Below are 20,172 nucleotides of genomic sequence, written 5' to 3'. Positions count from 1 at the left end.
TAAGTCTTTCAACGTTTATTCTATAATACTATTACAACTTCCGGACGTTTTGGTGCGTGGCATGGTCTAAAACCTATCAAGTTCCATAATTTTTGCCGATAAAATCTGTACGAGGCATTACCGTACTTTATTGCTGGGAGTCCATGTATAGTGATGTTCCTGCGGCCATCATAGACAATAAAATATCGATTTTGAAAATAAAATAAATCGATTAAACTGCTTTGAAGACTAGATTTGCGTTAAAAGCTTATAAGATATTGACACTATTACAAGAAGCTATCTAAAGTGTCCAACTGGTCGAAGGTCGTAAATAAAATAAAAATAATTAGGACCATAAACTGATATTCATGGTATCATAACTGTAAAAGTGTCAGAATCCGATGTTGAATCCAATGCCAGTTGAAGTGTGAGAAACATACGAGGTGTGGCTATTAAATAACGAGACTGACGCTGTAAAACATTTTATTTTGATTTTATACTTTTTTACTTAATATCACCTTTAACATACACCCCTCCTCTATCCCTACAACGCTCCATGCGAATCTTCCATTGTTCGAAACAGTGTTGGAAGTCTTCTTCTATCAGCTCCTTCAGGACGCTTGCCGCTTTCTCTTTCACAGCTTCAACAGACTCAAATCTTGTTCCTTTTAATGCAGATTTCACCTTAGGAAACAGATAGAAGTCACACGGCGCAAGACCCGGCGAATAAGGCATTCAAAGTGTCAGTACAAACATTTTTTTGAGCTTCTTGTTGTTCAAAAGTGAGAATTTTAGGCACCATTTTGGCACACACTTTTTGCACGTGTAAAATTGTTATGTAATATTTGCCGTACGGATTCTTTATCAATCCGTACAGTTTCAGCAGTCGCACGAGCACTTAACTGACGGTCAGTTAAAATTAGATTACCGATTTTTTCGATATTGTCAACAGTTTTTGACGTGGAAGGGCGACCCGGGCGTGAATCATCTTGAACGTCTTCTCGGCCGTTTTAAAAAGGCTTAAACCACTCAAAAACACGTGCAAGCGATAAACATTCATTGCCATACACTTATTTCAATAAATTATAAGTTTCAGTAGCGGTTTTTTCAAGTTTCATATGAAATTTCACAACAATTCGTTGCTAGATACTTTTACACTTAACATTTTTCCGGCGAAACAAAAAAACAACTTTAATGCGAATGAAGGCTACGGCTATACTGATTTGTTTACAGAAGCGAGAGGCACTTCATTCGAAAGAGAAAGCTTCACGCTAACAGCTGTTGGTTGCTGGCGTTCGACGCATGAGCACTTCTCCTGTAGCAGCGTCAGTCTCGTTATTTAATAGCCACACCTCGTATATCAACCTAGTATAGTTGCCAGTCTCTCATAATCTATGCCAATGAGGGTTTTTGCGATTGAAAAATCCGCCAGATGGCAATACGTAGACGTGAGGTCCAAATGCTGCATGATTGGTTATTTTTGACATGACATTGACAGATATCCACCAATCATGCAGCATTTGGACCTCGCGTCTACGTATTGCCATCTCGCGGATTTTTCAATCGCGAAAACCCTCATTTAGCACATGTATAATAATAGACCAAATGAACTTTTATAGATTGTGAAAGAGAAGATAAAGATTTTATTATTTTATTAAAATATTGCCACGAGGTAGTTTTTCAGTAGAAACCAGGATTGGATAATCGCTACAGGCAAGTATCAGAACATTTTATAAATATTTTTAATCGATTATATCCTTGTGAATCGTTTTAATAAATTGTCATTTTACTTTTTCAATTAAAACTTTTTCAATCCCTAGTCTTGTCAAACTGTCATAATGTCAACAAATTATAAATGTCACGTCAGTTGACTCAATTTCAGTCTTCTGTGCGTTTATTGTATTTTTATTTCAATGAAATAGTGCTAAAGGGTTAGTACTAAAAGTGAAAGCCTTTTTTCAGAAAGAAAACCAATGTGGTGCCCTTATTATTCATACTGTTTGAAAGTTACAAGTCAGTGATACAGAGTTGCCGACATTATAACTCCGTAGTGATACCATACCAAAGAAGAAGTTTTCCTAAACACTTGTGTTATTTTTATATGTGATCAAATAAAAACGATTAATTCTACTGCTCAAATGGAATAACTTATCCCAAGAGACCGAATATAAAAAAAAAAACCTCTCCATAGAAATTATCACCATCACGAGGATGTGAATTTTTTTGAGAATTTGATATTGGTCCTGTAAGAAAAGTAGTTGTATTTCAGTAGTAGAATCAACCCTTCTTGTTTCATCAGCAAGAGTAACTATAAAAACGCCCTGTAGGTAGGTATTATTAAGCTGAAGAGTTTGTTTAGTGTCAAAGACTGTCACACAGTGTAACTTAAATTGGCATATTATGATAATGAACATAAAAACTTAAATAAATATTTATGTTAATATTTTTTCTATTTATTTATTTTCCCAAAGCTTCACAGTGACAGCTGAAACAGCAATACTGTTGTAAAACTAAACTTGGAACAAACTGTTACAAATATTTTACAAATTAAAATAAAACCGCATGTTGCTTTACTTTCTCGTATAGGTAATAAATGTAATTAATGGCTAGATTATTAATGTTACTTTGTTACCCTCAATAGTGAGGAGATCTTATAAAATGGTAACCCTGATCTTCATTGTCATTCAAGTGCTCTTTCTTCGCATAGGCTTCTGTGATTTGGCCAAGGGCCACACACATTGCGATAACATTATGCGACATTGATTTGACAGCAGCGGAGTGAAGTCTTGCGACTATGCAAAATGATACCCTGTAATCGTAGCGCATATTATAGACATAGACGGGGCGGGGCACATAGCTCGTAGAGCTGATGGCCGCTGGGGCAGGAAAGTTCTTGAGTGGCGACCACGAGCCGAAAGACGTAGCGTGGGCAGGCCTCCCACTAGGTGGACCGACGATCTGGTGAAGGTCGCGGGAGGTGCCTGTATGCGAGCGGTGCAGGATCGGTCTTCGTGGAAATCCTTGGGGGAGGCCTTTGTCCAGCAGTGGACGTCTTTTCGGCTGAAACGAACGAACGAACGATACGTATTACCACTATTTATAGCCTGACCAGGAACATAAAAACCCTGGCACAGAGGCGCGTCAATTGCATTTGATAGTGCAACACTGAGTACAGTCGTACCTGTGTTAAATTAATAGGCTAACTTTATGTATCAGGATTCAGTATTACGGGCTAATTTGATATTTTCATAAATTAACGAAAAAATATTATTATAGGTAACCTGATTTAAATAAATTAAATGAAACCATCAATCGAGCTAGTACAATTTATTTTATTATTCATTGATAATCAAATTCAGAACTTGAATATTCAACTGCAATATCTGCTCATGAACGCTTCAAACTCGGAACTTCTTTCCCAACCCCATAAAATTCAACACTTAGAAAGTGACAAAAAATGTTAAAATAGGTATTTGAAATAAACCACAGCTAATTTTCATAGTGGACTGTACTATACGATAAACATGTCAGTCAATTTGACAACCTTTGTCGGAAACATTATTCAATGAAAATATTGTCCAAACCCTTAGTATTTCTCTTCGACAAATACTTTACAACATTGTGAACCACTTTTCTTTCACGACTATAAAAATATTTTAGCAATTTAATTCATAAAACCAATTGCGCACATTTAAAATAAACTTTGTTTACACTTTGACAGCAATAGACTGACATGCAAGGTGACATGTCAATGAAGTTTTCAGTTACTGTTGCCATTAAAAGAAATTAGTACCATTAGTTTTCCGCAACATGGCGAGGGTTTTTATGTTCCTGGTCAGGCTATACCAGACATTACTATTTATTGCATACTCGCCGGATTACACGTAGGAGCACGAGCGTTACAGCTTCGGCCTTGCATTATTATAAGATCTTGTTCCGCCCTTTTACGAACTTCCTCCGTGAGGATATCCCCGCCGAATTCTATGATGAACCTATCAAAAGTCATATTCTGCAATGTCAACCCACCACAAGGTGGACCAACGACCTGATAAAGGTAGCGGGAAGGCGCTGGATGCAGGCCGCTACCAACCGTGCGATGTGGAAGTCATTGGGGGAGGCCTATGTTCAGTAGTGGACGTCCTGTGGCTGAAATGAATATTGCCGTTTTTGTTGTAAAGATCATGCAGCGCTACTTGCGGATATTATTGGAAAGAAAACTATGTGGGCTCTAGATCTGAAGCCGCTTTAACGAACACGAAGTGCTCATACAATGCGGAGTATTTTCTTCCAGTCTTTAGTCAGGACTTTAGTCGAATTAAAACCCCGGTTGAACGTGATATAGCCGCACTAGAATACGATGCTTTTTTGCATAATCGCAAGACTTCGTTCCGGTGTCGACCGAATGTTATCATGATGTATGTGGCCCAGGGGTTACCGTAGCCGCTAAGGTTTGAAACTTCTTGCTTAAAATATTGTAGTCTTTGGCATAGACTACGACGGTAGTCATGGAGATAGGAGTTTGTTATCTCGTGTCAGATGTAAATGGTGAAAAGAAAACTCATGATTCGTGTTATTTTTATGCAATATGTAGGTATTTTATAAAAGTGGAACCCCGAGTGATCTCCAAAACCTATTCTATTATTATATATTATATACGATTCGGCTTCGATATCTATAATACAATAGGAGTTTATTTCATGTGTCAGATGACAAGGGTGGAAACAACCTACGATTCATGCGGTGTTTACCCGTGGTCCCCCCAACATGTCCCCCTGGTGGGTCCACGGGTAATTTTTTTTACCCGTTGTCCCACCGTTCTGAACAGTTTTTGCCAGTGGGTCTACGGGTAATTTATTTTAACCATAGTCCCACCGCACAGTGGTAAACGTTGCATGTCACCTCATATTCTTGGAAAAAAATCGATAAAATAAAATAGAAAGTCTATTCTTTTTTACATCAATTTTAATTAAAAAATAATTGGAATTAATAAAATAAAATAAAATAAATTTTCTTCTTGGAATAAAATTGAAAGTAAAGGATGATGGGCACAAATGTATGGAAAGTGGTACCCGCTCCAATAGCCATAACCAATATATATTTCAAAAGGCCTTTAGATGTAGGAAAATGTCTGCTATGGGGCCAGTTCTAATTAATAATTATATATTTTTTTATAATTAACCTAGGTGACATGCAACGTTTACCACTGTGCGGTGGGACTATGGTTAAAATAAATTACCCGTAGACCCACTGGCAAAAATTGTTCAGAACGGTGGGACAACGGGTAAAAAAAATTACCCGTGGACCCACCAGGGGGACATGTTGGGGGGACCACGGGTAAACGCCGGATTCATGTTGTTTATTTACGTGCAATATGTGGGCATATTATAAAAGTGGAATGCCGAGTTGTATTTCTAAAACTTGTTCTATTATTTTATACTATTTGGCTGCGACTCGGCGTGACGACAATACAAAACATTTTTCGCGAATCGGTGTTCATACATTCACACAATACATTAGACGCCATGTTGTCATAAACGACATATTATAAAATCGCTGTGATTTAATATTCTTAATCATTAATTTTATGGCAAGTGTCCATCAGGAATCATTGTTCTTACACACAGAATCGTATTATTTCGCTTTCGGGTAGTAATATGTCAAAATTGTTGGTTCTTAGGCGAACAATGTATGGAGAACGAACATTGTCCTTTGCGATTTTTGATTGTTTTCTCGTGCGGTTTTGAGTAGTTAGTGTGTGAACGTGTGATAGTGAGTGTGGTAATAGTGAGTGAGTGTTAGGAATATGCCTAACCATACGTACAGTGCTCGTGAGTAGATACGTAAACATGGTTTACTGTTACGGGAGGGCACGTGGAAACGCATCTGAAGTCGCATCGGTAAGTACCTAGCTCTAGCTCTAAAAGGACATTCCTTTTTAATGTAGGAAGTGAATAATCTGGTAATTTTGTGTAGAAAATACCTACTCCCGCCGTCGCGGTAGGTAGTGGCGGAAAGCGCTCCAATACACTCACACACACATAGGAAACAGCAAACTAATTTAAAACGAACTTTAACTTTAGTTAGTCAAAGAAAAATACCTATTTACACTACCAACTTTACGTATCCTTCAGTAGACTATCCAACACGATAAGCGAGCGATCCGCGTAGCTCGATGGGTGCCCGTGCCACAGTAAACGTATTGCATTATTGCGAGCCATAGTACAGTTGATGTTGCACGGAAAATATTCGCTAAAAATTCCACTTTCGTTTGTAATTTATTTTTTGGTGGATAATGCGTTTATGTAAGTCATAAATATCACCTAAATAAATATGGCGAGTATTGAAATCAACACCCTGTATACAACTACTGTGATAAGCTTGACGCCACACTTCCTATCACGTTATCTTAAACAATAGATAGAGTATAAGAGTAACCTACAAGCTAGAAGCTCGAAAGTCGGAGAGGCTCAACTTGTCTCTTCCCTCCTATAAATGGACGAGAAGATAAGGGCTCTAAACTGGGTGTCTTTCTATTTACATGTAACACAAAATAATTGAATTATAAATCACCTTAAAACCCCGTTTATGGCACAGTGTTCGTAATGTCTCCTATGTGTATTTTATGTTTGTTAAAAATGATTTAGGTAGAGACTAGAGAGTTAGATTGGATATGATGTTAAATGGTGTAGGGGGAGTTTCGTTATTTCTAAAGCCTACCTCGAGTACCCGCCACTAGTTGGCAGGCAAATCCTACAGAAAATAAAAAAGGCATCACAGAATAAAGAGAGATAGCCTAATTCCTTAATAGCCTGAGTTGAGAAGCAGGTTTAAAAAATAATTTACAAAATGATGGGATTAACAATACTTTATTTAAAGCAACATTTAACCAGTACAGAAAAAGCAGCACACGAAAGCCCTGCATATCTCCATCCCTACGATGCAAGGACTCCAGACGGTGACCGCAATCAGGAATAGCATGACATCGGTGAATTGCTTCCACAGCGTCAGCATGCTAAGGCAGTGAGGGTAGAACCACGGGCAGGTGTAATAAACAGCCAGGCAGGGCCTCCTCCTCAAGGAAGCCATAAACAAACTGCATTCAAAATCAATGGGTTCTCTTCTGCGCTTCATTTTTTTCTTTTTCTTGAAAGTAAGTCGTTTCTTTGGATCTGAGTCAGCAGCGTGCAACATAAAGTACGTCACTGGATTGCTTTCCATTTTTTTCCTCAGTTTTCGCATTGCTCTCATAGCACAACACCTCTGCCTCACTCTTTTGCAAGTAGAGAATACGCCACTGCCACTCACCGCGTCGCCCATGGCAGCAAATCCACGACTTGGATTCTTTGCGAGTTCTTGTAGATTGTGGTAAGTCATACGAGGATTCATAAGAGCCCTTGAAGAACAACGCGCCACATCGCCTCCAGTCGTGAGAGCTAGTTTAAGTATATCTAAACATGACTCAGCTGCAAGTACACCGTCAGCTGTTTTTTTGTATCTCTGTGCTTGCTTTTCAGCTAGTTTTTCAGCTTTTAATCTTTCTTCCTTCCGCTTTTTGTCTTCTTGTTTATATTTCTTTAAAAGAGCCTGTTCTTCCAACATCTTTCTCTTTTCAGCTTCTTTTTTCTCTTTGGACAAATTTTTTTGTTTCTCTAATTCTTCTCCACACTCGCAAATGAATTTTTTGGCCTTTGATATTTTTCTCTCCCTTTTTTCCTCTCTCTTTCTCCATTCTAGAGCACAAATATCACTACCACAAATGCAAGGTCTTGGGGTTTTACTCAAAATTTCTTTCTTTTTAAATACTTCCATCTTTTTTGACTCTCTATCACAAACTTTCATTCCACAAATACAAGGGCCATCCATTTTCGGTGTACCAGATCCACTTATGTCCGTTTTCCCACGATTGCTTGGATCTCCTTTTGCTTTTATTGTAATTTTTGCGCCGTACGGTTTTTTTCCTAGCTTTGATTTCATTAGATGTTTTCTGCTGCTTACATATTTCATAGATTTACTTTTACCCTCCCCACCCTTTGTTCCTGGTTTTAATTTACCTTTTTTGGTTTTAACCTCCCCATCCGTAGTTCCAGGTTTTATTTTATCTTTTTTGTGTTGACCTTTCTTGCTTTTACAACAAGGGCATGGTTCAGCATGGGAACATGTTATATTAGCGCCGATACTTATGTCATTGGATAAATTACCTGATTTGGTTTTCTTGTTTTTAAGGATTCCTTTTTTATCTTTGGTCATTTCGGGTGCATCGCCTGCCGGTGAAGCCGATTTCTTCTTTTGTTTTTTACCTGTCCCTGCAACTTCATTAATCTCCACTTCTTTTTTACCTTTGTGTTTATTAGATGCCTTACAGAGACATCTTTCAGCATTTTTTTTGTCGCCTGACGACATTTTATCTTTTTTATTGGGACAAGGACAAATATCTGATACTACATTAGGACCTTTAAATTTCTTTTTCTTATCACCTGTCTCTGAAGTTCCATTCTGAATTTTAGTCTTCATATTTTTTTTACTCTTGACTTTATTTATGAAACACAAACACTTTGACAATATACCATCATTATTAGTATTAGGATTGTCGCAACATGTATCAACACCTTTTGTTCGAGTCTTTTTCACTTGAGTATTCGTTGTAGTGTTCACCTTCTTTTTGTTTATTTTATTACTTTTAGATGGTTGTATTAATGCCATTTGTATTATTTTGTCGGTTTCGTATGGCGACCGAATATAAGGTTTATGGTTTGATGTCGCTTGAAAATTTGAAGAGTATAATTTGTCACCATTTGGATAAAGCGACCCTGGTACGAGTCGTTTATTTGCTGTTGCAGATAATTGAGCAGTGTCACCTGATTGGTAGTGGGAGAACTTTTTATGCCTTAGACACATGTTTATTTCATCTTTAGGTGTTCTCATCTTTTCCGACATCTTGGTCAGTTTTAAACTCGTTGTTTTCTTCGGTGTTGTCATTGCTTTAACAATTGTTGGTCGACGATCACTTTTAGAAGATTTCAAAACGTCTGGTTTCAATAAATGCTTGTTTGCATTATGTTTCGTTGTGACAATTTTACTTTCTATCTGCTTTTCTTTAAACTTTTTGTTTGAAAATAGTCGTGAAAAGAGACTTTTTAAAACAGATTTTTTATCATCATTTTCGTTTGCTTTATCGTTTTTGGCTGAAATATTCGGTCTTCTTTCTCTTGACGCAAATTGAACTTTTTGATTAAATATATTTGATTTCTTAGCAGTATTATTTTTATATTCTTCTGCAGTACGCAGCAGAATAGTTTTACTTATATTTTTGTTAAACTTATTAGGGATGTATGGATAAAGAGTTTTCATTTCTTTTGAGTCTATAAATGGATGTGTGTTATGATATTGTTCCTTGGCACGAAACTTTTGATTTCTGTCATATGTTTCTCGTTTGCGTTTGAACAAATTACCTGTGTTATCATTATTTGTGTGTAATGGTTTTAGCAATGGATTAGATGGTTTTTTTGTCATTCCTTGAGCGCGCTTGTAACCCATTCTGTAATCTTCTTCAATGGCTACTCTATTCACGGTATAAACCTTAGGACCTTTCATTGCATTTTTCTGGAGCTTTAGTGTGCAGAAGCACCTTTTAAGCATGTTATTCACTCCAGCAGCTTTATTTTTCATAATCATTTCAGCTTGCGTATCACAGGTTCGTCGATCACAAGCTTTGTCACCTATACCTTTATGTATTCCTTTAGGTCTAGATTCTGAAAAGGTTGACCTTCTTGGCATACGTCTTAATTTAGGTTCTTTAGGTCTATAGTCTTCGTAACGTTCTTGGGTATCGACGGTTGGGGCTTGTGTTTTGTCTTTATAAAACTCAATGTTGAAGCTAAGATTGGAACCAACTTTTACACCTGTTCTGTTAGAATCGAACATGTTTGCAAATCTTGGTTGTTCGACCACTCGAGGCACTTGCTGCGGATGCGATACCATACGCGTTCTCTTCATACCTGACTGAACGCGTCTTGATGAGCGAGGAATTCTTGAAGCCATGCTAGAAACTGATACTTGGGAAGATCTCATGTGTGTACCAGTCCTGCGGGAATGGCGTCTTATATTTCTTCGCTTTATTCTTTCTAAGCATTCATATGGATCGCATTCGCCAGGAACACAAATATTAGGTTCACATTCATATGGTTTCAGTTTATAGGGTAAGGTTTTGTGGGCGGTGTATTTTTCTTTAGTTTGAGCCATGGCTTGTCTTGTAGAATCTGGTGGCCTTTTGACTTTCGGTTGTTTTATTTTTCTCCTACTTTCGGTGTTTCCTCTTTGTGCTGCATTTTTATGTAAATTGAGAGTACAAAAGCACCTTTTTATAAAAGCCCCCATAGTAGTACCTCTGGACTTATTCTTAACACAGTCTGCTTGACATTTTTGGTTGTATGATCCTTTGCCAGCATGTGATTTTCTGCTCGAAAATGTTTTTTGAGAAGGACTAGTTTTATTGGTTTTGTATTTTTTTGGCTTTTCATCTAAACCCTTTATTTTGTATACAGATTTTGGGATTTTAATTGTATTTGGTCGTTCCTTGTAGAATTCCAAGGAAAAGCTAAAGTTAGATCCAATTTTAACGGCTTGCCTATTAGTATCACCCGAGATACCTGAACATCGTGGAGCACATTGCTTTCTTCTGCACTCTCTCATTGTTGATGTCATAGTGGGTCTCTCTCTCCGGTGTCTATCTTTCATTGCCTGAGTATTTGCTGATTTATATTTGGCTTGTTTTGATGTTAAACTTGAAGCGTACCTCTTTCTAGGTCTCGGCGTCTCTGTGCCTGAATCTTTTAATCTGCGTTTAATTCTCTCGTAGCATTCATAAGGATCGCATTGACCAGGGATACACACATTAGGTTCACATTCATATGGTTTTAGCTTGTGAAATTTCTGTTTTGTTCCCACTCCTACGTTTCTACTAAACTGATACAAATCTGATAGATCATCATTTCTATACGTCGCTTTAGTTTTTGAAGTAGGAGGACTCTTTTGCTTGTGTAATGCTAAAGTGCAAAAACACCTTTTTAACAAAGGCCCGAAACCAGTACTTTTGGATTCCGTTTTTGAACCTCTTGTCTGCATTTTATAATTCTGACGTCTAATATCACTACTGGTCACACTTCGGCTTCTTGTATGAGTTTTCATCGGTTTGATTTTAGCATTGTCCATCCTTTTTTCTGGTTGCCTGTAAGTACGTGGCCGCTCGTCTACTTTTGCTGAGTTATCTTTATAAAATTCAACATCGAATTTAAAACTTGAACCTATTTTAATTGCTTGCCTTGATGAACTTTGGCTACTTAGCGTAGGTCTTCGTGTTTCTTTGTACTCTCTTTTGGCATAAGTGGCCTTTTGACGTTTTTGTGCTTGGGCATCCCGCATTGCTTGATTTTTTGCAGCTCTGTATTTTGCGCCTGAACTTGTTGATGAGTCCTGACTACTCCTCTCTGTGCCAGAGCGTTGTGATCGCATCTGCCTTCTTCTGATTCTTTTCTCACATTCATAGGGGTCACATTCACCTGGTACACACACTCCAGGTTCGCATTCATACGGCAATAATGTAGCCATGTACACATTCTTATCACGTGCAGCTCTGCCAATTGCATGTCTTGAGACCATATTACCAGATTTTTGAAGTTTTAATGTACAAAAGCATCGCTTTAAAAATGGATTCACGCCAGTGTCACGCATTTTTTGAGCTAAAATTTGAGATTCTGTGTCACGCATAGGATTACGATATTGCATTTTATTATTTCTTGTCCTAGCCATGCGCTGTCTTGCTGAGGAACTGATGCTTTTTGTGCGCTTAACTCTCTGCTTAACAGGCCTAATTTCAGGTCTACTACTTAACGATTTGTTTTTGTAAAACTCAATGTCAAAACTAAAACCAGATCCTATTTTGACAGATTGTCGTGCAGAATCTAGAGATTTCTTTGATCGAAACGGTTTAGAAGATACAGATTTTGACCTTCTTCGATCGCGGTACTTTGCAGATTGAACTTTTCGAGCTCTTCCACCAGTAGGCCTTATGTCGCTGGAAATAGATCTTCCTTTATATCTTCTTGTCGAAGTTCCTGAAGTCCTATGTTTCATGTTGCGCATCTTTATACGCTTTTCACATTCGTAGGGATCACACTGGCCAGGAATGCAAAAATTTGGTTCACATTCGTAAGGCTCTAATTTATATCCAATGGGCTTCCCTCTTTTCGTCATTACGCCTTTGGTAGTCTCCTTCAAATTTCTTTTTTTTATCAGTTTATCACATTCATATGGGTCACATTCATAAGGTACACATACATGAGGTTCACACTCGTATGGTTTTAATTTATAATTTCTTCCAGTTGTCATAATTGCTCTATTTTGTAGTGTAGGTATCTCTTTCATAGCTGCAGTTCCCGTTTTTTGTGTATTGTACTTACCTTTTGGTATTTTACGTTTCTGTAATTTTAGTGTGCAGAAACAACGTTTTAATGCAGGGCCAAATCCTGATGCACGATCTTCCATCTTGGCTCTATTAGCTTGTGATTCACGGTCATAAGTGGCTACACTATTACCATCTGAGCCTTTATGCCTTGGTTTGCGTTGTTTACCAGTTTTGGCAGTTTTAGTTCTTGGTTCTGGACGAGGAGGCTTATGTCTAATAGCTTTCGCAGCTGCCTGAACCTCTTCTGTATTAGGTGATCGGTCTTTGTAAAATTCAATGTTAAAACTAAAATTTGAACCGATACGAACGACTTGTCTATTTGAAGAAGGACGAAGAGGTTCTGCTTTGCTAGGAGATTCTTTGACATTTTTGGTTGATTGCATTCTGGAAATAGTACTTGGAGATCCAAAGTTTGATTGAGTTCTCCTTGCTTTTGATGTTTTGGATGATTTAAAGCTCGATGATGTAGATCTAGTTCTGGCTCTACCGGTATACGCTCCTCTCGTATCTAATTTTACGTTTCTGGCCTTTATTAACTTTTCACATTCATATGGATTGCATTCACCTGGCACACATATACCCGGTTCACATTCATATGGTTCAAGATTATGTAATCGATTTTTATAACGAGTGGTAATTATGTTTTTGTCTGCAGTAATTGGTTGATTTACAAGTCTCGTATTAGTATTGGCATATTGGTCTCTTTGCGTTTTCTGATTCGTGCCACCCTTTTTCAGTTTTAATACACAAAAACATCTTTTCAGAAATGATTTTGTTTCCGTTGCCTGCGAGCCTCTACTGTCTACTGAAGTCAACTTAGGTTTTGCCTTTTCTTTTCTAGGCGGTTTTCCTTTTCCATGAAGTTTTGCTGTGCAAAAGCATCGCTTAATAAATGAACTTGTCATTGTTGACTTCACTTGACTTAGTACATTTCCCATTTGCGAATCTCTGTGTTTGTATTTTCTTTCATTTTGCAGTCCGACGCCTTTTACTTTCCGTTTAGCAACTTTTTGTTTTGGCGCCCGTTCAACGGCAAAAGACGGGCTAGACTCTCGGACAGCTCTAGTTGGTGATGGTGCTGATTGAGCATTTTCTTTGAAAAACTCTACATTGAAACTGAAACTTGATCCTACACGAACTGCTTGTCGTGACTTGTTGTCACTAAAGTTGACAACTTTACTAGATCGAGTTGCAGTGCTTTCCCTAGATCTCTGATGTCTCCGTGGACTTGACTGTATTTGTCTCGCTTGTGTGCGCATACGTTGACCTGTGTTACTGGATGACGATGTTCTGTAACGCATTGCACCCGTCCCAGAATCTCTTAATTTTTTGTTTCTTTGTTTAATTGTTTCTAGGCATTCATAAGGATTACATTCTCCAGGAATACAAAATTGCGGCTCACATTCATAGGGCAATAGCTTGTGTGGCTTTTGATTTGCTGTATTCTGACCTGCGTTCATCATAGTCCTTGAAGTCACAAACTCGTTAAAAGTATTGGGAGGAGTTGCTGTTCCTCTATCAAAAGCGTGCTGAACTGGCTTTTCTTTCTTAATTTTTTGATTTTTACCTTTTTTCTGTAATTTTAAAGTACAAAAACATCTCTGCATCATTGGTTTCATTCCAGAACCTTTATTTTCGGTCAGAGTCATAGATTGTGAATCTTGGTCATGTCGATCAATCCCGTATCCTTTTGTGCCTTTTGCTCTTACTGCCTTTCTGGGAGGTTTAGTTGGCTTATGAGCCTTTGAGGGTCTCGATGATTCGCGTGGCACATATTTAGCTGGTGAAGATTGACCTTTCGAAAATTCTACATTAAAGCTGAAACTGGAACCAACTCTCACAGCTTGTCTGTTTTTTCGATTTGGAGCAGATTCATATCTAATGCCACCCGCAGGTACTTTCTTAGCTTTTTCGCGTGGAGGACGCTTTGACTGAAGTTTCTTTGATTTTGAATAAGTAGATGGTTGGGACGCAAAACTGGAAGTTGACTTTGATCTGATATTCGTACCAGACATTCTATCAACTTTTTTCATTAGTCGTTTTCTTATCAGCTTTTCGCACTCATACGGATCACATTCGTCAGGCACACAGACACCTGGTTCACACTCATATGGTTTTAGATTTCTTCTTTTTCTTTCTCGAACTTGCACATTCATTGTATTGTAATAACGATTTGATATCTGATTATATCCAACAATTTTCAAATATTGCTGATCGAGGGTATACTTTCCTTGTGGTTCCGAAAAATTTGCTGATTTCTGAGAAGTAATGTATTTTTTGTCCCGTTTAATTCGTTTAAAATAAATTCCATGGTTGTTAGCACGTTTCCATAAACAATTTTCAGAACATGCGTAATTCTCATTAATTTGCGTGCGTTGATTCGGTAAAATAAAGCTTGAATGAGCGAGCATGTTACACGGCGATTTATTTATAGCTTTAGGCGATAAAAGATTCGATGATACGGGGTTTTTGTGGAAATATGATTGCATATCTTTATATTGAAATGCAATACTGGATTTTGAAAAAGTGCTAGAAGAATTAATATTGTACATTGCAGCAGCCCAATTCAAACCTTGATTGGGTTTCTTTGCTGGTAATATCTTCAGAGTTTTATTATCAGTTATTTTCGTCTCCTTAACTGTTACTCTGCTTACAGTAACAACCTTTGGTGCTTTGATATTTGTTTTAAGTTTTTTATCATTTTCTTGCAATTTTAGAGTGCAAAAACATCTTTTCAGCATAGGTCGAATACCGGCTGCTTTGTTAGCTTTGTTAATTGCGGCTACTTGAGTATTCTGATGGCTACTCGTAGTTTCTTGAGCTCTTGATCCTCTGTGTTTCAACTTTTTAAGCGATTTAAATTCTTCTTTCACATTAATTCGTTTTATGGTAGTAGATGGCGACAAGTCCTTATGAAACTCAATATTAAAGCTAAAAGCAGACCCTATGCGGACAGCTTGCCGCTGTGGTTTTTGTCCGATATCACCAGCAACACTCTCGATGTTAGTCGAAACTTTTTTCCCCGTATATTTGTTTTTGGCCAAAGCACCTTTAGATCGAAACTTTGATTTATAAGTAATGCTCGTAGCAGATTTCATTTTAGCCTTATCTGTCAATGTGCTTGATTCTCGTAACTGGCGCATTTGTATTCTTTTTAAACACTCGTAAGGGTCGCAGTCTCCCGGAACACATACATTTGGTTCACATTCGTATGGCTCTAAAGCATATTGTATTCCCTTTTTGGTTTTTGTGCCTTTTGTATGCATGACATTTTTATAATCCACAACGTTACTATGTGGAGTAACAGTTCCAGTTGTTACTTGGTCAATCTGTTGTATTTGCTTGTTATGTTTTGTTTTCTGTAATTTCAGAGTGCAGAAACATCTTTTCATTGCAGGTCCAATAAAAGAAGCTCGATTTTTTTTCTTTACCAACATTGATGTTGACTTTTGACGTTTCTTTATCCTGTCTTGATGACCCCTATCTTTATTGGTTTTTGTTATTTCCGACGATTTAGATGGCCGTTCTTTGGGACCCTCGTCAATTGGAGCAACGGATGCTTTGTCATTATTATCTTTGTAAAATTCTACGTTAAAACTGAAACTAGACGATATCCTTACCACTTGACGTTCAGGGCTACTGGGAGTTGTTCGAATCCGCCTTAGAGCCTTTCCTTTTTCTTTATGTTTTTTACTGGGAGACTCGTATGTCGCCGTAGTAGATTGTACTTTTTTCGTTTTATTAGGTATAGATCTTGAAGTCAAACTAGATGTTGATTTAGTTTTTCGATAGTCGGTATTGGACTGTTTGGTGTCATGTTTCATCTGTCTTTTATTTATTAGTTTTTGACATTCATAAGGATCGCACTCATCTGGGACACAAATACCTGGTTCACATTCGTATGGTAATAGTTTATGTTTATCTGTTGCAATGGCTCTATTGACACTAACAGGTATATCTGGAGTATAGGGAGACGTAGCACTTCCTTGGGAACGTGACGTTTTCATCTTCTTTTTGCCCGCGTTGGCTAATTTCAATGTACAAAAACATCTACGCAAACTGTGTTTTGTCAGTGTGTATTTCGATTTTCCCGTTGAACTACTGATTTGTGAATGTCTATGGCGTAAACGTTTTCTTTTACCAGTACCTCTAGTATGTTTCTTCACTCGATCTTCGACAACTTTCTCCTGAGTCTGCTCCAATATTTCATCTTTAGGTTTATCCTTATAAAATTCTATACTGAAGCTGAATGAAGAGCCCACACGTACTATTTGTCTTTGAGATTCATTATTTTCTACTTGTTCCAGCGCACGAGTAGAAGACGATGTACGTTTTTCAGTTTTATCCATTTTTTTAGGTGAATTAGCTACAGAGCCTGTGCTTAAAGATTTTGATGTCAAACTCGAAACTGATTTTTGCTTTGGTTTAACACCTACTCCTGTGGTGATTCCCCTTCCAGGTTCTCTGGCGACCTGACGATTTAGTTTTTTAGTTTGCACACGCTCTTCAACATTCCTATCCATTTGGTCTAATTTGCGTGTTGAAGTTTTTGACTGTGTTGCAGTCGTCGTATGTTTTGAAGAAGATAATGCCGGTCTGTATCGGTTTCCTTTTCCTTTTAACTTCAAAGTACAGAAACATCTTTTAAGAGCATGACTTCCAGCACGGGCCTCACGTTTTGAAGATGTCAGTTTTGTTTGTGAGGATTTTTCTAGTTCTGATCCTAATTTAGCGTGTCGAGTTCGACCTTGTTTCTTCATGTGTATATGGCCAGACACTTCCGATTGCTTTTGTGATGTTTTTCTAGCTTTGCCTTTACGAATCTCTATTCCTAAACTAACAGACGAACTTGCCTGTTGGCCTTTTTTAGGTTTCGAGGCCACAGGTGGTAGGCTTGTCGTAGATTTATCCGATTTAGTTTCCTTTGGAGGTACTTTAGAATGTGCTTCCTGACAAGCGCACATTTCGTTTTCTTTTACTTTTCTAGATTTTGTAACAGTTACACGAGGTTCAATGCCTGTCTTTTTGATGCCAAGATCTACACTAATTCGCGGCTCCGCTGAAGGTCGCTTCTTTTTGATTGCTTGTTTTTTGGTGCGCTCTGTTTCTGTGGTCACACCTACTCCTTGTTGTTGAGCTTGTAAACCTACACTTGATGCACCTGATGACACACTTACATTTTTTTCAACGCCAAACTTATCCTGCTTTACTTTCTCTTTCTTTTCTCGTCGAATTCTTCGCAACTTTATAATTTTAAAGCAATTCTCAGGTACGCATTCGTCAGCAACACACTCATGTTCGCATGCGTGGTAATCACGATCGTGTTTTTTTCTTTGAAGCCTTTCTTTGAATTTTGCTATCGAATCTTTTTTTGGAATTGGAAAATCTAATTCGTCGAAATTCAACTCTTCAGATGGCGGTTGCCTTCTACGCATAGATTTTCTAATAACAGTTTTAACGTTTTCTTTGGCTCTATGTTTTGCATGTTTCATTCTTTCCAATGATTTCTTGGCTTCAGCTCCAAAGTGTTCTTTTACTTTTGTTTGTGATTCTCTTAATTTTCTAGCTCCTTCCCCCATACTCTCCATTAAGTTGGTTTTAGATCTTCTAATTTTTTGGTAAGTTTTTTGCATTATTTTTTGCTTCTTCTGTCCCCCGGCGGTTCGTTCATAAGACTCTATCGCAGTCTGTTCCAGCATAGCTTTTGAACCTTCAGGTCTTAATCGTTTAATGATTTCTTGTGACTGGCGTTTAATCATGCCGCCGACTTTAGATGCACATGTGCATGGTGCAGATCTAATGGACTTTGCTTTGAACCTAACACTCCTTTTTACTTCTCCCATTTTCTTGCGGATCATGCTTGTTCTTGACGTAGTGTAAGCACCACCGTGAGCTTTCCCATGAGCATGTCTATGGCGACGCATGTGTGACGTGTGCTCATGGGTGTGGGCTTGTTTGGAACCGCAGATGCAGCAACTACAGCATTCGCTCAGTTTTTTCCCGCCGCTCACATTCCCTTTATCAACAAGATCAACGAGCTCTAAAATCGCACTGCTCTTATCAGTAGCCGCCATAGGGTGCGCCTGTACGTGTTTTCTCGGTTTCAAGTTGGCTTTTTCTTTAATACTGACATCACTTTCGGACAAAAGTTGATTCCTGATATCGTCGTAGACAGCTCTTGTTCTGACTAATTTATCTAACAACTTTCGCTCTCTTAGCGGTATATATTTACCGTAATAAAGTTTATCGATTCTCGATCCTCCTGCTATGATTCGTTTGATAGATGGGTTTTCAGATTCACTTTTATACGTACAAGTAGTACACGAGCAACTCTGACTCGGAGCCCCGGAGTCCTGGGAGGGCCTCATTATGATGCTTTTTCTGTACTAGTTATTGTAACATTCAAAATAAACGGCTCGAAAACTCTTGAAACGAGCACAATTTGACATGCACAGATCCAAACAGTCCGTTCACATGACGTACCACATGGTCACATCTACAACATGGTTGACCTGTAAAATTACAGGTTACTGATAAAATTATCTGATGAAAGTTGGTCTACGTGACCACCTTAATAAGTGGAAAAACTACACGCAGACCCTGGTTAGTCAGTCTCCTGAGCTAAATTCCATCCAGCAAGTTGGGAGCACAAGGGAGACAAACCTAGGGTAAAATTTTGAATATGGATAGAAATTGATAAAACATAATATTGTCCTCAATGGACGCATATTAGCTTTTAACCTTGCTTCTATCTGTAGCTTCATCCGCGCACTTTAAGGTCTATTACATAGTCAATGGTGTATCGTAACAAAAAAATGATGGATTCCAAGATAGGTACATTTTTATTTACGTCTTACCTTACTACTTTGAATCAATTTTGATGAATTATGGTGATCTATAGAGATTGATTGGACCTAAGAGAAGGACATAGGTTACCAAAATGAGCTTGCAGGGTGTGAAATAGAGGTTGGTTTGTTTAATAAGAGTAGGTATGGATAGTAAATAATGTTGCAACTTACCGGACAAGTACATAGTCACAATGACACGTAAATCAAGCGGTCGATATCAATCTTATCAACATGTTTTCTTCCAAACGCCAGCGCATTAGTGAAATTCCGCCTTTCAGACGAAATCACTGAAATTTTATCGATCACATCGAACTCTCCTCAAAATACTATTGACACTGTCAAAATATCAGAATAACATGTCAGAATCATTTTGAAATGGAATTACGTTCAGAATTTTAGGTGCCAGTGTTTTGGGACGAGGAAGAGTTTCAATATTTTATTATGGACATTATGGATAAGGATTTTCTACACTAGATGCGTTCTGCGGCCTGCGGTCAAGTCAAAGTGAACGCAGCCCGCATCATGGATGAATTTAACATTGTCGGTCAGGGCAATTCGTCAGCAGTCCGGTTTGCGTTCTTTGCTCGTGCCCGCACTGTCAGATCGCATCGAAAAAATTAAGCATAGGATAAATCAATGTTGTTCCATGATGCCGGCTGCGTTCACTTTGACGACCGCAGATTACAGAACACATCCAGTGTAGCAAATTCTATAGTGCGCATCCTTACTTAAGTGTGAAAGTAGGTGCAAATGTCTACCTACCTCTTTTCTCTTAAAATAAATTATTGCAAAAAATAGCTACTCCCAATAATCTTAAAGTAGCCAGCCAATAAGTTCGCAACACAACTTTTTGGCCATTTTGGGTGTCACGAACTATTTGACGCT

At 38.1% G+C, this 20,172-nt stretch overlaps 2 protein-coding genes and 1 long non-coding RNA gene across 3 annotated transcripts in view; 1 reads left to right on the top strand and 2 right to left on the bottom strand.

Annotated features, from left to right (window-relative positions):
* Positions 1-20,172, top strand: part of LOC135071225 (calcyphosin-like protein) — an 85,514-nt gene that overhangs the window by 41,852 nt on the left and 23,490 nt on the right. The gene's annotated exons all lie outside the window — the stretch shown is intronic.
* LOC135071231 (uncharacterized) overlaps positions 1-20,172 on the bottom strand; it is a 188,706-nt gene that overhangs the window by 167,441 nt on the left and 1,093 nt on the right. The window lies entirely within an intron of this gene.
* On the bottom strand, positions 6,842-19,598 carry LOC135071212 (uncharacterized). Its single transcript, XM_063964988.1, has 2 exons — positions 19,459-19,598; positions 6,842-18,951 (listed from the first exon to the last, which is right to left on the bottom strand). Exon 2 carries the CDS (start codon positions 18,805-18,807, stop codon positions 6,862-6,864), a length of 11,946 nt encoding a protein of 3,981 aa, XP_063821058.1. The 5' UTR covers positions 18,808-18,951; positions 19,459-19,598; the 3' UTR covers positions 6,842-6,861.

This window comes from Ostrinia nubilalis, chromosome 4 (genome assembly GCF_963855985.1).
Source record: "Ostrinia nubilalis chromosome 4, ilOstNubi1.1, whole genome shotgun sequence".
NCBI classification, from domain to species: domain Eukaryota; kingdom Metazoa; phylum Arthropoda; class Insecta; order Lepidoptera; family Crambidae; genus Ostrinia; species Ostrinia nubilalis.
This window is presented reverse-complemented; position numbering and strand designations above follow the sequence as displayed.

Excerpts from the sequence above, each read along its gene's own strand:
- LOC135071212 (XM_063964988.1), bottom strand. The coding sequence starts at position 18,807 with ATGAGGCCCTCCCAGGACTCCGGGGCTCCGAGTCAGAGTTGCTCGTGT.